The sequence below is a fragment of the Ambystoma mexicanum genome, chromosome 13 (assembly GCF_040938575.1).
Source record: "Ambystoma mexicanum isolate Mex_15411 chromosome 13, UKY_AmexF1_1, whole genome shotgun sequence".
NCBI classification, from domain to species: Eukaryota; Metazoa; Chordata; class Amphibia; order Caudata; family Ambystomatidae; genus Ambystoma; species Ambystoma mexicanum.
Window position 1 is genome coordinate 89,147,894 of NC_090938.1, and position 14,860 is coordinate 89,162,753.

Sequence of the window (14,860 nt, forward strand, 5' to 3'; positions counted from 1 at the left end):
GATGAGGTACTTTACAGGACATTTTTCAGCTTGATATAGCCTGGATTTCTAACTCTGTCCTGGTGGTAATGAACTTTGTCAATCACAGGTATTCAAGGAGTAAAACGCTGGCTTACTGAGCCTGTGACAGCTGTTAATATCCGGCCACTTTGAGATCTGCCCAAAACCCACATGCAACAGTTGTCCTTTAATGAACCCAAGGGAAAGGAAATCTGGACTATCTACCTATCTACCTAACTACCTATCTACCTATCTATCTCCCTTTCTACCAGCCTGTCTATCGAACCATCTATTTACCTACCTGTCTACCTACTGAGCTGCTCTCTATCTGCCTACCTATCTGTCCATATACCTATCTATCTACCTATCTACCTACCTACCTATGTATCTCTATCTATCTATCTATCTATCTATCTATCTATCTACCTGTCTAACTGCAGAGCTCTATATCTACCCACCTATCTATCCATATACATGCTTATCTACCTATGTAGCTATCTACCTGCTTATCTATCTATCTATCTATCTATCTATCTATCTATCTATCTATCTATCTATCTATCTATCTATCTATCTATCTATCTATCTATCTACCTACCTGTCTATCTGCCTATCTACCTAACAAGCTCTCTATCTACCTACCTATATATCTATCAATATACCAGCGTATCTACCTAGCTATGTATCTATATACCTGCCTGCCTGTCTAGCTATCTACCTATCTATTTACCTACTGATCGTTCGTTCGTTCGTTCGTTCGTTCGTTCGTTCGTTCGTTCGTTCGTTCGTTCGTTTGATCTACCTACCTAGCTATCCATATACCTCCCTATCTACCTACGTATGTATCCATCTCCCTGCCTATCTATCTACCAATCTATCTACCTACGTGTCTACCTACTGTGCTCTCTATCTACCTGCATATCTATCCATATACCTATCTACCTACCGTTGTATCTATCTACCTGCATATCAATCTACCTAACTTTCTACCTACCTATCTACCTATCTACCCACCTTTCTACCTAACTAACTCTCTATCTACCTGCCTCCCTATCTATCTATCTATCTATCTATCTATCTATCTATCTATCTATCTATCTATCTATCTATCTATCTATCTGTGTCTATCTTTCTATCACTCCCTTTATTAATCTGTGATTTTCTCTGCTGCTTGTGTCTTCGTGGTTTTAGTCCCTCCTTATTCCCTCTCTTTCTAGCTCCTACGTTCTTTCTCTCTGCCGGTCTCGCTCACTCCCTTGTATTTCCGTTCTCTCTCCCATCGCATACTCCTCTGTCTCTCTCTCTCTCTCTCATACTCCTCTTTTGCTCTCCCTTACCATATTTCTCTCACTCTTTCTCATTCTTTCATTCTCTCTCACACCTGATCCCCTGTCCCTCGCATTCATTCATTCTCTCTGTATCTCTCTCGACATATATCTAAAAACTCAGTCTCCTTCAGGTATTGGTTCTTTCAATATTCCACTCATTTTCTCTCAGCCCTCTCTTTCTTTTCCACTCCCTCCTCCGATTATTGCTCTAACTCTCTCGTGGCCACTCTCTCCAATGTTCTCCCCACGTCTTTCCCTCCCACCTTTCTCATTCTCTTTTTAACCCTTTCCCCTCCACCTTTCAATCACTCTCTCGCTCGTTTCCCTCCACTTTCTCAATGCCTCTGTATTTATTTCACTCTCACCCTCTCTCTTTCTCTCCAGCGCCACACTCTAATTTTCTTCTAGCTCTTTCATTCTCTCTCTAATTATTTTTCTTTATCATAACTTTGCTCTCTTTCTTTCTCTATTTTTCTCCTTCACCTGTTCTCCCAGATTTTCTTTCTTCTGCTCTTTTCGCCTCCTCTTCCTACACCCCTTCACTCTCTCTCGTGTTCCTCCTCTTTCCCAGAACTCTCTCTTTCGCTCTCTTTGTCTCTCTCTCTTCTCTCTATATCTCTCTCTCTCCAGCCCTCTCTTCTGTTTTTATTTTAAACACTAATTTATCTGAATTTAAATGTATACATCAAGGACTACAGACGGACACAGATTTGTCAGGCTTCATAGAAAAAATGTACATGCCTTGCACGTCATAGTTACAGATGTTAGAGGAAAACCCGTGCTGACATGTCATTTGTTTAAGTTGCCATATGATGGCACAACAACTACCCAGATTTCTGCGCGTGAAAATGCCGCCATGACAGCCCCCATCACAACTAGGATGGGACTGGCTGGATGAACCCATGTATAGAGAGGCTCATGAGCGGTTAAAAATCCTTCAACACGTCCCAACAACGCAGAAATCGTAGGATGTTAGTGCCAAAAAAAACAGGAGTTTGACTGGTTCCCAGGTCCGCTATTCGAAGAAATGCAAGAACATGTCTCGCCAGAGGAAAAACCTATGTGTGCCAGATTAAACACTGCCAACTGGCAACATTCTCCCAAAGCCACTGGAAACAGGTCAGACCAAGCACCGCCCCAAGAAATTGAATCAGCAGTTGTGTGCCGAGCAGCCTGTGTACAGTAGAGTGCCTGACGCCGCCATTACAAGCAGATTGTATTCAGAGCACGGGACGCGCGCATAATGCTGCAGCCTGCGACACTAGCTCTTGGCGCAAATGTGACAGTATACCTTCTTCTCTTCATGTTCTGCCTGCTCCTTCTGTGGGCCTGGACACGCCATGGTGAAAGCAGTCGCCGTGAAAGCAGTCGCCTGCCTCCAGGACCAGCTCCTCTTCCCCTCATAGGGAACCTGCATCAGATCAGGCCGAGTAATTTTCTGAAATCACTCAAGACGGTGAGTTTATCTGTCCAGTCTGTGCAACGTGGTGCCTGCTTCTATGTTCTTTCAGCAGCTCAATTTGGAAAGTGGTACAAGTGTACACCTAAACATGATGGTTGCATTCATCTCTAATGGGTGTAATGTGCGCTACTGTACCTCGAAAACACATCAACTTCAGGACTCACTTTGATGTCACTTTTCATATGTGTATGAGATGTATAGGAGATTTATCGTTCGTACATGTACACAATGTTAATCTTATTTGAGCCTCTCAGAGGTATTGAACATTCACATCAAAGTTGCAGCTCAGTTTAATATGAGCATTTATATATATATATATATAAATATATATATATATATATATATATATATATATATATATATATATGGCATATAATAGAATGTACATTGTATATCCGCATTGTACACGTAAGTGTGAGAGATGTACATTTTGTACATGCACACTAATATACATCACAAAGCTCCCATCCAAGTCAATAGTTTTCAGGAAATGTAAATTGCATACATGTACGGAGTGCAGAACTCATACACTCCTCCTGTAAGCTCAAAATACACATCAAAGTTAAAGCTCACTTTAATGCAAGCTTTCAGATGCTTAGAAGGTCAATAGTAAGTGACACAAACGACAGACACTCTTACCACACATGCTCTTACTTACATTTTAATTAGAAACATTGTGATTATTGTCATTTTTTTTATTTACTGTTTAGATGTTGTATACTTGCTTTTTTTGATGCTCTATAAATGTTGAATAATTGGTTTTATAATTATAAATGATGATTATGGGATGCTGTATAAGTATAAAAAGCCTTAATTGGCTAATGTATACTAAAATAAACACACACTTACGACAAATACATGTATTCAATGTGCATTTATGCTATAATGATACACCACACTCTGAATAAATGTACTACTTCTGTACAAAATGCACATATAGAACTTGCGCATTATGTACTCTCAGAATGAATGTGCAGCTTCTATACAAAATGTACACATACATGTAGAATATGTACATTACACATGCTCAGAATCAATGTGTATTTTCTAAATAAAATGAACATGTACATGCTCATATCCCTTTAAACACACAGTCCTATGACACACGCTCTTACGACAAACGCTTTGACAACAAACATGTTTACGACACTCACACTTATGACACTTTCTCTTGCAACACATGCTCTTATGACACACCCTCTTATGGCACTCGTTCCTACGACAGACACTCAATATCGTGCACACTCATATGACACACCTCCTACAACACACACAACACCATTTCTTTCTACACACACACACATTCTTGCAAAACACTCTTATGACACATATAGATACGCCAGATGCTGTTATGCCATTTGACACATGCTCAGAATGAATGTACAGCTTCTATACAAAATGTATATGTTTATACGCCTTACGCCACAGTCTTACAGCACATTGCTCCCATGACACACATACAAAACTCACACTTAGGACACATGCTCTTATGACACATGCTCTAAAGACACATGCTCTAAAGACACACACGTTTACAGCCAATTTATGTAAAAGAAAATAGTCCTAAAAGTCGAAAATGTAATTAATGTGATCAGTGCTTTAATCAGACAAGTCACATATGATGTTATTGATTAGAATTATACACTGTCGCTCTGTGCTGATTATTGAGTGTTTAATCAACTATCACGATTGAAGGCAGTGGGCAATTAGCGCAGTGTGACAGTGGGCCTCATTACACGGATGGCGGTAAGAATTTACTGGTACCGGTAAAATACCGGTACCGGTAAATCCTTACCGCCTTACTACGAGGTCCCTTTGCAAGTTGGGGGATTTAACGCCTGCTTTTTGCAGGCGTTAAAAACCAACCCGCAAAGGGACCCAGGGAGCTAATTACGGTATCGCAATTTGCGGTACCGTAATTAGCGCCTTCTCCATTCCCATTGAGCCCTATGGGGCAAAAATGGGAATGGGGAAGGGCAATGGTGGAAGGGGGAATTACCGCCCCACCAACCTTGGAATGGGGCGGTAATTCCCCTTTCCGCCAAGGCGGTGCCGGTATTTTACCAGCATGAACCATGGTGCTAATAGCGCCATGGTTCTCCGCCATCCGTGTAATGAGGCCCAGTGTAATATTCTAATCAATTATCTTATCACGGTCCAGTTGGGCACAGTGACCCAGCCGCTCACTGTCACCCACAGCAGATTCTCAAGTTAGAATTGTGTTCATACTGGTTTAATTGGCAAGCACAGTGGGTTCACAAATCTAAGTGCCCTTATTTGATTTTATATATGATGTTATGTCTGATATGATCAGTGATGTAATCAGTAATGTCATATATCGTGTAATGAGTGGTGTCACCAGTGATGGCATCAGTGATACAGTCTGTGATGTCATCATTGTGGTCATATGCTGTGCAAAAAGGGGAGAGCAGTCAAGGTGGCTTTGACTATATTGGCTGCCAAATTTCAAGGGTTTTGTTGTGTTAAACTTTCACTTTAAAGGGGAAGTGCGCTCAAAATTGTATTGTCTCAAAAGATGGGCAATAATCAAAAATATATGTAAAACATATTTTTAAAGAAAGTTCCTATATAAACATTTTAGCAAATGAGATTTAAAGTTTTTACATGCAGGCATCTAGTTTGTGATATGAATCAGCCTCCTCTGTTCATGTTAAGCTCTGCTCTGGCGGCAATAATCAAGCAGGGAGCTTTTGCTTACTGCAGCCAGAGAGCAGAGCTTAACATGTAGAGGAGGCTGCCAGTGTTTACAATTGCCTTCACTTTCATTGTACATTTTCGGAGCTGCCCAAGCCCAGGGAAGCACAGAAACCATAAAATGAAAGGCAGAGCAATTATAAATACTTTGCTGGCTGCCGGCTGAGTTTTCATAATTACTGCAACTTTCTTTTCTAGTTTCCCGAGCATGGATAACTGAAAAATGAAGTCGCAGCATTTATGAATACTCTGCCAGATGACGGTGAAGTATTCATAATTGCCTGTACTTGCCTAAAACAAAAGGTGCCGCAATTATAAATACAACTTTGTTGTATTTATGATTGTTGTACTTTTCTTTTTAAGTTTCCCGGTCTCCCTCGGCTTGGGGGAGCCCGGGAAACTTAAAAAGAAAACCACAGCAATCATAAATACAGCAATGTTGTATTTATAAATGCTGGTACTTTTGCTTTGAGTCTCCCGGGCTCCCTCGGCTCAAAGCGAAAGCCACTGTAGTCATAAATACAACACAGTTGTATTATAATTGCTGTAGTTTTCTTTTTAAGTTTCACAGGCTTCCCCGAGCCGTGGGAGCCTGGGAAACTTAAAAAGAAAACCACTGCAATCATAAATACAACAACATTGTGTTTATAAATGCCGGTACTTTCGCTTTGAGTCTCCCAGGCTTCCCCAGCTCGGGGGAGCCAGGCAGTCTCAAAGCAAAAGCTACTGCAATCATCAATACAATGTGGTTGTATTTATAATTGCTGTGGCATTGTATTTATAATTGCTGTGGTTACCTAAGTAAAAAAATTAAAATAATACACTGCAGACAGCAGGAAGTATAGGATTCTGACTGCATTCTCTGCTCTCCAGCAATAATGAAGCAAAAGCCGACTGTAATAAACAAAAGCTACCAGTAGGTGGCGGGCAGAGCTTAATACAAGCACAGGAGGCTCATCCATTTCACAAAATGGATACCTCCTTGTGTATGAAATTTTTGAGTTTGAGCCTCATTTGCTTAAAACTTTAAATAGGAACTTTATTTTAAAATAATGAGCATATCTCCTCCTGGCAGGACACAACCGTGCTGTGCTAGATACTGGTAAAGGATGATCATTCCCACAGTAAAAGAGTGGTCAAACACAGCAAAAGATATATATTCAATGGAAAAGATCACAGCAGTGATTCATGAGGTAAGTACATCCATAGAAACGGAATGGCTGCAATGTTGCAATTCATTTGGGTGAGGTGGAGGAGGGCAGATGGTTTACAAAGAGAGTACCGGCCCACCCCGGATAGACACTAAACTGTAGGGGTGCCTCACAGACTATGATATGATGTCACTTGGGTGTTTAAGGACCACTTGACATTGATTGAACAATAAATGCACAGTTTGTTATATTCAGTTGCTGAAAGAAGAGTTTAATTGAACTGAAGGGGGTTTGGGGGGAGGTGGAGAGATAACGGGGGTGAGTCAAGACTTCTGGAGGGTTTGTAGAGGATTTGTTCCTCATGTGGTTATGTTTGATTCAATGCTTGACTGTGTTCAAAACCAATAAACTTTATTTCCCCAAAAAATAAATAATTTGTATATATATTTTTGATTATTGCCCATCCTTTGGGACAATAAAACTTTTGAGCACACTTTTCCTTTAACGTCTCTTTAACTGAGGGTTTACCTCTGAATTTGAAGGGTTTTGTTGCAATCTATTGTTCACCTTAGCTGTTTTAAAACTAAACATTTTTTCAGTGAATTTCAAAGGTTTTGTTTCTATTTATTTTTGATGTTAAATCTGATCCCTTAACTCTTTCTTAACAAAAGTTTTTTCCACAGAATTTCAAGGATTGTGTTATACTGTAGTTTCTCTGGGGCCCAATAGCAATGGCCTTTCGGCCATGGCCAGTGGCCAGTGTACATTTTTCACCAATAGTTTTATCTGGGCCCGTCTAGTCATGGCCTTCAGACATTGCCACTGCACATGTTCCACCAATGGATTTCTTTGGGGCCCACCAGCCATGGCCTTCGTCCATGACCAGTGTCCATGGAATTTGGCCATGGCCACTGTACATGTTGCACCAATTATTTTATATGGGGCCACTAGCCACAGGCTTTGGCCATGGCCACTCTCCAAATTGCACTAATACCTTCCTAGGGCCCCACAGCCATGGCCTTCACCGGGACCAGTTGCCACAGCCTAAGGCCGTGACCACTCTATATGTTGCACTAATATGCTTCTTTGGGGCCCACTAGCCATGGCCTTCAGCATTGGATACTCTAAATATTGCACCAATATGTTTCTTTGGGGCCCACTAGCAATGGACACTAATTATATAACACATGACATCACTGATCGCAATACGAATGACATCATACACAACAACACCAATATCACTGGTATGATTAATTACATTTTGAAATATGACAACTCTCTTTTGTTACATAATATATAAACATATTTCATACTTACACAGTAAATTGTATTCTGTGCTTCTTTCTTTAGATGTAGTTTACAGTGCACAATTGTAAGTGCATACATACATTAAGTAGTATACATGTATTATGTTCTTTGGAAGGTAATCCGTTATATTGGAATAAAAATTCATAATTTATTTTCAAAAAAACGAGTAAAAATATTATTAATACAATTGTGATGTCTGTAATTAAATATTTACAGTCTAATCTTAAATTATTTTCTATAAATGTAATGATCTAGTATTAGTAACAGATTTATTTGTATATTGACCAATAGCCCGTGAGGATAGCTCAGTGGCAACGTGCTCACCTTGAAAGCAAAACGACAAGAAGCAACACAGGTTCAATACCCTGTCCGCGCTTTGAAACCTCTGGGTATTTAAGTGCATTATAAATATGCAACTAAGGCAACAATATCAAAACAAAAAATCTGTAATAGCGCCTCTCAGCCTCCAGGCTGTGTGAGCGCTTTAAAAATGCAAATAAATAAATAAAATCAACATTTGAATTGTTAGATTCTATACCATCACAATTACATAGCATGTACCTTCAATTACATGTGATTATTTTTTTTAATAAAACTTGTCATTTAGAAAATGTGTTCATTCAATGTTATTTCAGTGAGGAGAATTGCACATTTAAGCTATTCTAATTTTTTTTTTTACTACCACATATATTTATGATATTATGTTTGAAATAACTGAAAAGATTAAGCTGAATCAGGTACTTTACCTGTAGTGAAGTATTGTAATTGCTTACTAAGACATGAAATTCAAACCATGTGTATAATGTAACATATTTTTATTTGAGTTGATAAGTTTTACAAATGAACGTGCCACACTTAAGCATATGACACTTCTGTAACAGTGTATTGTTCTATGTTATGTTGTTATTATTATTACGTGTAATAAAAAGGTTATTCTAACATATAATCAATAATGTCATATATGAAGTCATTATTGATCTCATCAGTGATGTCATGTATGATGTCATTAGTGACACCATCAGTGATGCCATCAGTGATAGCATGTATTTATTTATTGCATTTATGATGTTAAATCTGATCCCTTAACTCTTTCTTAACTAATGTTTTTCCACAGAATTTCAAGGATTGTGTTATACTGTAGTTTTTCTGGGGCCCAATAGCAATGGCCTTTCGGCCATGGCCAGTGGCCAGTGTACATTTTTCACCAATAGTTTTATCTGGGCCCGTCTAGTCATGGCCTTCAGACATTACCACTGCACATGTTGCACCAATGGATTTCTGGACCCTGAGGTAGCACAGCGTTTGTACACATCCTGGGGAAATTAGCAAACCGGGATAAAGAAAAAATATAAGGTGCATAACAATGATGAGGAAGCTGACTTGGTCATGATGGTGGCTTTTGCCTGGTGGGTAGAATAGCAGTTAGTCGTATTTGTTGAACAGACAGGTTTTGACAAGCTTTCTGAAGATTGCGTATGAAGGTTAATTGCGGATGCGGGGCGGGGGTTTAGAGAGTTCCACATCTTGGGAGCATTGACTGGAAGGCTGGCGCCCAACAACAATACAGACCCATCAAACAATGCACTTTGCAGGTGTATGTCAGTAACCTCATTAAATATGGGCTTTCTGATTGCTCTGGATGCTATTAGATCAAAACAAAAACGTATGGAAACAAATATATACCTGAATTGAATGTACAAATCCAGAATGTCTCTTACAAAGATATACTTTATTCACAATGATTTTGTTTTAAAATACATAATTCCACAAATTACTCAAAAGTGATTTGTGCACCCCAACAAAGTGACTTTTGCATAAGTTGACATTACCATAGTGTTGAGTACAACCAATAAAAATAGCTCTCAGAAAAGCAAAAAATGCTAACCAACCTCAAAATAGCAGGTAACACACTTCAATGTTAAGAAACTGCAGTTTTAAATCTTTGTTTACAATTACTACTGAAATGTAGCAAAAGACAAAAACACTGATAGCTTGTTGCTCAGCTACTCTGCTGTAGCTAGACTTTTCCAAACATGTTTCGTTACTCCCAATATTAGGAACGTCTTCAGGGGATTGCATTAGTTTTACAACATAAACAATCTGGTTTTCACTCAAACCATTTTAACACCTAAATACATGTATTTAGATAATATTGTATGATTGAGATGAGCTTTCACACATTATCTCTGTGGCCACCTGAAACACAATGTAAAAACAGCCTTGATTAGTACTGTTATCCCATTTCTATTGTGCACTTCTCTTAAAATTAAATGAAGAGAAAGGTGCTTACTACCAGTTCTGTTGAGTAGTTCCGGTGAGTCAAGCACCTATCAAATAGATTGATAGCATTTGGGAAATTTGAGATCAGCTTATAATTGTCTAACACCTTAGGATTAGCTGGGGGTTTAAGTGCAGGTCTCAAGGAACCCTCCCTGTAGGTGGAGCATGTTATCAAATCCTCTGATTTGAGCGGATTTATTAAAATCAAGGCTTTGGTACAGAATGCTGCTCCTGACTCAATTGACTCATGGATTTGATCTTGAATCCTACCCTTTTTGCTTCATTGGTTTTGAACCCAATAATGAGGATCTTTTTTTAATTTGTTTATTGTATTATATAGTTAATAAAGTCAACTTGTTTAATACATCACACAATTTAAAACAGACAAAAAGCCAACAATAAAATACATCAACTGAGCAGTGTACATTTACAGATCCAACCTAAGGTTCATGCTACAAAAGCGACAGCCACCCTAAATAATTCAATGATGTCAAGTACGATAATGATCCTTTTCCAAAGTTTTGTCAAGTAAACTACACAGGCTTCATGGTTACCATACATAAAAATGGTCCAAAGGGCCTCAGACAAATAATTCCCCATCAAGGCAGCAGATCTCAGTGCTTGTAGTCAAAACTTGAGTAGAGAGGAACAGTCAATCAAAAGATGTTCAACAGACTCTAGACAATGCTCCACACACAGAAAACAGTCTTTAATTTCTCAAAATGTTTAGCCATGGCCGAGTAATTTAGAGGGACCTAGCAGAGTTAAACTTATTAATGTAGTTAGGGGTTACCTCTCGTTCTGAAATATATTTGAAAAACAGAACAACGTTAGTTTTAGTGGCTAAGTTTACAATCAATTGCACCTTGCCCTGTAAAAAGAGAAGATCTTTCAAAGTTGTCCTATAATGTAGAAGAGTCATAGACAGTACATGATCAGGGCCCATAGCAAGCAGCCTGTCAAACGTGAGCTTAATCTGAACAAAAAAACTGCTAGACATAGGATGTTTTCTGGTGAGTATAGTAACATACATCTGCCTATTCAGTGAATCATCAGGGGCATTAACCAGCTTCCAGTATGTAACTAAACAGCTCATGGTAAGCTTGACCAACAATGGCTGTATAGGGGGGCAATCTCAGCTCTCTCCTCAGGATAGCATGCTGTAATTTTGCTACATTGGGCATTCTCCCAGGGTCCATATCTCTGCTCGTACAACATGGTAAGTAAGATTTTAACTTGAAACAGCTCGGTCAAAACACCTACCGAATATCCCCCTCCGTTATGAGCGAATTGCACAAGCTACCTGGGAAGTCTTAATTTTGAGTTGATCAAGATGTGTAGCACCTCAGAGCTAAGAATCTAGAGAGATGCCAGGTATTATATGTGGCGACTGCATCGATGTCCTCCCCATTCATAGTCCATTTTAAAATCTCTCACTTTGGTATATTTAGTGGTAAATACTGTAATTTTGGTTTTAGTGGTATTTACTTTTAAGGAGTTAATAGTAGAGTAAGAATTCAAGAGATTCAAAGACACCTTAAGGCCCCCGGGCGTTAGATCTAGCAAGGCTGGATCGTCAGCGTAGGCCAGCCACCGCAATGGGGTGTTGCCCAATTTAGGCAGGATGGCGTTAGGGTTCATGATAGCCCCTCCCAAATCTGACAAATACAAGTTAAACAACATTGGTGCAAGAATGCAACCTTGTTTAAGCCCCTTCTGTGCAGTTATACAACTAGACATAGCGCCATGTTGGTCCCGATAGACCTTAACTCTAGTGCGATCATGTAAATGGATAATCATTTTTGTAAACCCAGTGAGATGTTCCAGCTTTGCAGCTTCCTCCACAGCCTCTTCCTATCGACAGCGTCGAAAGCTGCGCTGAAGTCTTAAAATGCCACATACACTGGTGTTTTAGGAATCAGCCAGGCCTGCTGCACAGAAGTAACTATAGCTAGGCCGTTGATAGTAGTGTTGTAGTCTTTCCTAAAAACTGTTTGATTAAACAGAATTATGTTTTTGGCTTCTATCCATTGTCTAAGCTCCGCAAGGAGCACCCTAGCAAATATTTTGGCTGGGGCGTCTAACATCGCCAATAACCAATCATTTTGTGGATCAGAGCTGCAGCCTTTTTTTTAAAACTGGTATGATGATACTGTCCCTCCAGGAAGATGAAATATCTGTGTTACACTGATGCAACAAAACAGTCAGTAGAGTGCCTCTGCCCGGATTTTAGTATCAGTTTTAATTAGATGGTTGCAAAGGCCATCAGGGCCAAGTGCTCTGGAAGATGTACTGGCCATAATAAGATTGGCTATGTCAATAGGGCCTTTCTCAAGGGTCCAGATGAAAGAAGTCAGATCTAACATAGGATTCCTGGTGCCACACTCACGCAATGTTTGCTGGATGTTTTTGGTCTAGTCCTTCTACGAGACTCTGTTAACGTCTCTACCTTAAGGTTTATTTCCGTTAACGATTTTCCAGAACTCGTTGGTGTTATCAGAAAGGGAGTATTGAACCAAATCATGGCAATTGGTGAATTCTACATAATACCTATACTATTTTAACCATGTGTGATATTTGGTCTTGATATCCTTTACCAAGAGGGCATAGCAATCTGACGTAAGCTGTAGTTTGGCCATTCTACGGAGATATCAGCATAAACCCTTTTTCTATCTTTGATGTTCTTGTCAAATACATGACGCTGTAACTTCTTTGGACCATGACCTGCTCTCGATCGGCCACCATATGTAGTCAATATACTGGACTTAATGGCATCAACATAAACCTCAGATTTAACTATTGCCAAGTGGGCAGTTTTGATGGTCTTAGTAGACTTGGAGCTCACACTCTCCAAAGAATAGCCTCGAAGTATTTCCTGAGCCACCAAAAAAGCCACCCTATCTTATCAGAACTTCACGATATCTGGTTAAGATTGGAATTGACAGTGAGTGTCCCAGCTGAGAGATTACTTGTGTGATGACTTCCTATAGAGAAACGTAGGATCATAGGGTAATGATCACTCTCCTGATGGTGAAACATGCACTAATCCAGAAATGGAGCATGAATTTGTTACTATGGTCTGAAAAAGAAGTTCACAGAATTTATACCAGGCTTCTGGATTTGTTTTTAATGTCTCATTACTCAGTCCATCTGGACCCGAGGCCCGTGAGGTGCTGAGATAGGTGATGATCATCAGAATTTCAACATAGGTCCATTCAAAATCCCATGATTTCTTCTCAGATTGCTCTTCTTTACATTGTATCTCATCATCTTCTTTTTTTAGTTTTTTCTGGTAGAGCTTTGTAAAATCACTATCTAAGCTTCCTCTGTTCAGGAGACCAATATCTCTTAAGAAGCATTCCTTCTTCCATATTTGAGCTTTTTTTTTTGTAAGTTTGTTTTGTGGTATCTCATTGTCATGTTTTGTAAATAAGTGAATGTTGAAATCTCCACAAATAATTATTTCCTTGTTAGGATAACGGTTCCCTATTTCGTCCATTGCCGTAAAGATCGCATCAATGAAGAGATTGTCACTGATGGCTATTGGATTCCAGTAGATGTTGAATATACATAAGATCTTCTGATTCTGTGGTCCATTTTTCTCGATTTCATTATTGACCTTATGCAGTGTCGTTTTTAGTGTGGTTATTTGTGTAATGGATTCAAATTGGTTGTTTTTATCACATGTAAGTTTACGGCCTGCTTTAATCATTGTTAATAGCCCAGCAGATGGGCGCCCTTTTGATTGAATAATTGCTGCATTCATGAATGTCGCGTATCCATCTCATATCGGCTGCTTGCTAATCCATGTCTCCTGGAGGCAAATTATGTCCACAGATTTTAGATTCTGATTTTCCCCCTCGAATAAATGTATTGAACCACGCGAATTCCAGGAACAACATTTCCAGGGCTTGTCTAATGTCGGTCCATCAAGTTATGCTTTCTTATTTACACTGTTGTTTTTTGTTTCTGTGTGAAGATGACCATCCAGGAGACCAATATCTCTTAAGGAGCATTCCTTCTTCAATATTTGTGCTTTTTTTTTGCAAGTTTGTATTGTGGTATCTCATTGTCTCGTTTTGTAAATAAGTGAATGTTGAAATCTCCACAAATAATTGTTTCCTTGTTAGGATAACAGTTCCCTATTTCATCCATTGCCGTAAAGATCGCATCAATTAAGAGATTGTCACTGATGGCTATTGGATTCCAGTAGATGTTGAATATACATAAGATCTTCTGATTCTGTGGTCCATTTTTCTCAATTTCATTATTGACCATATGCAGTGTCATTTTTAGTGTGGTTATTTGTGTAAATGGAATCAAATTGATTGTTTTTATCACATGTAAGTTTGCGCCTGCTTTAATCATTGTCAATAACCCAGCAGATGGGCGCCCTTTTGATTGAATAATTGCTGCATTCATGAATGTTGTCTATCCATCTCATATTGGCTGCTTGCTAATCCATGTCTCCTGAAGGTAAATTATGTCCACAGATTTTAGATTCTGATTTTCGCCCTCGAATAAATGTATTGAACCACGCGAATTCCAGGAACATAATTTCCAGGGCGCGTATAATGTTGGTCCATCAAGTTATGCTTTCTTATTTGCACTATTGT

At 39.2% G+C, this 14,860-nt stretch overlaps 1 protein-coding gene across 1 annotated transcript in view; it reads left to right on the top strand.

Annotated features, from left to right (window-relative positions):
- The first annotated feature begins 2,341 nt into the window (after positions 1 to 2,341).
- The window catches only part of LOC138520915 (cytochrome P450 2A6-like), a 181,735-nt gene continuing 169,216 nt past the window's right edge, over positions 2,342 to 14,860 (top strand). The window contains exon 1 of the mRNA XM_069633342.1: positions 2,342 to 2,784. Coding sequence (XP_069489443.1) covers positions 2,572 to 2,784 — 213 coding nt within the window. The 5' untranslated portion in view covers positions 2,342 to 2,571. The remainder of the gene's footprint in view (positions 2,785 to 14,860) is intronic.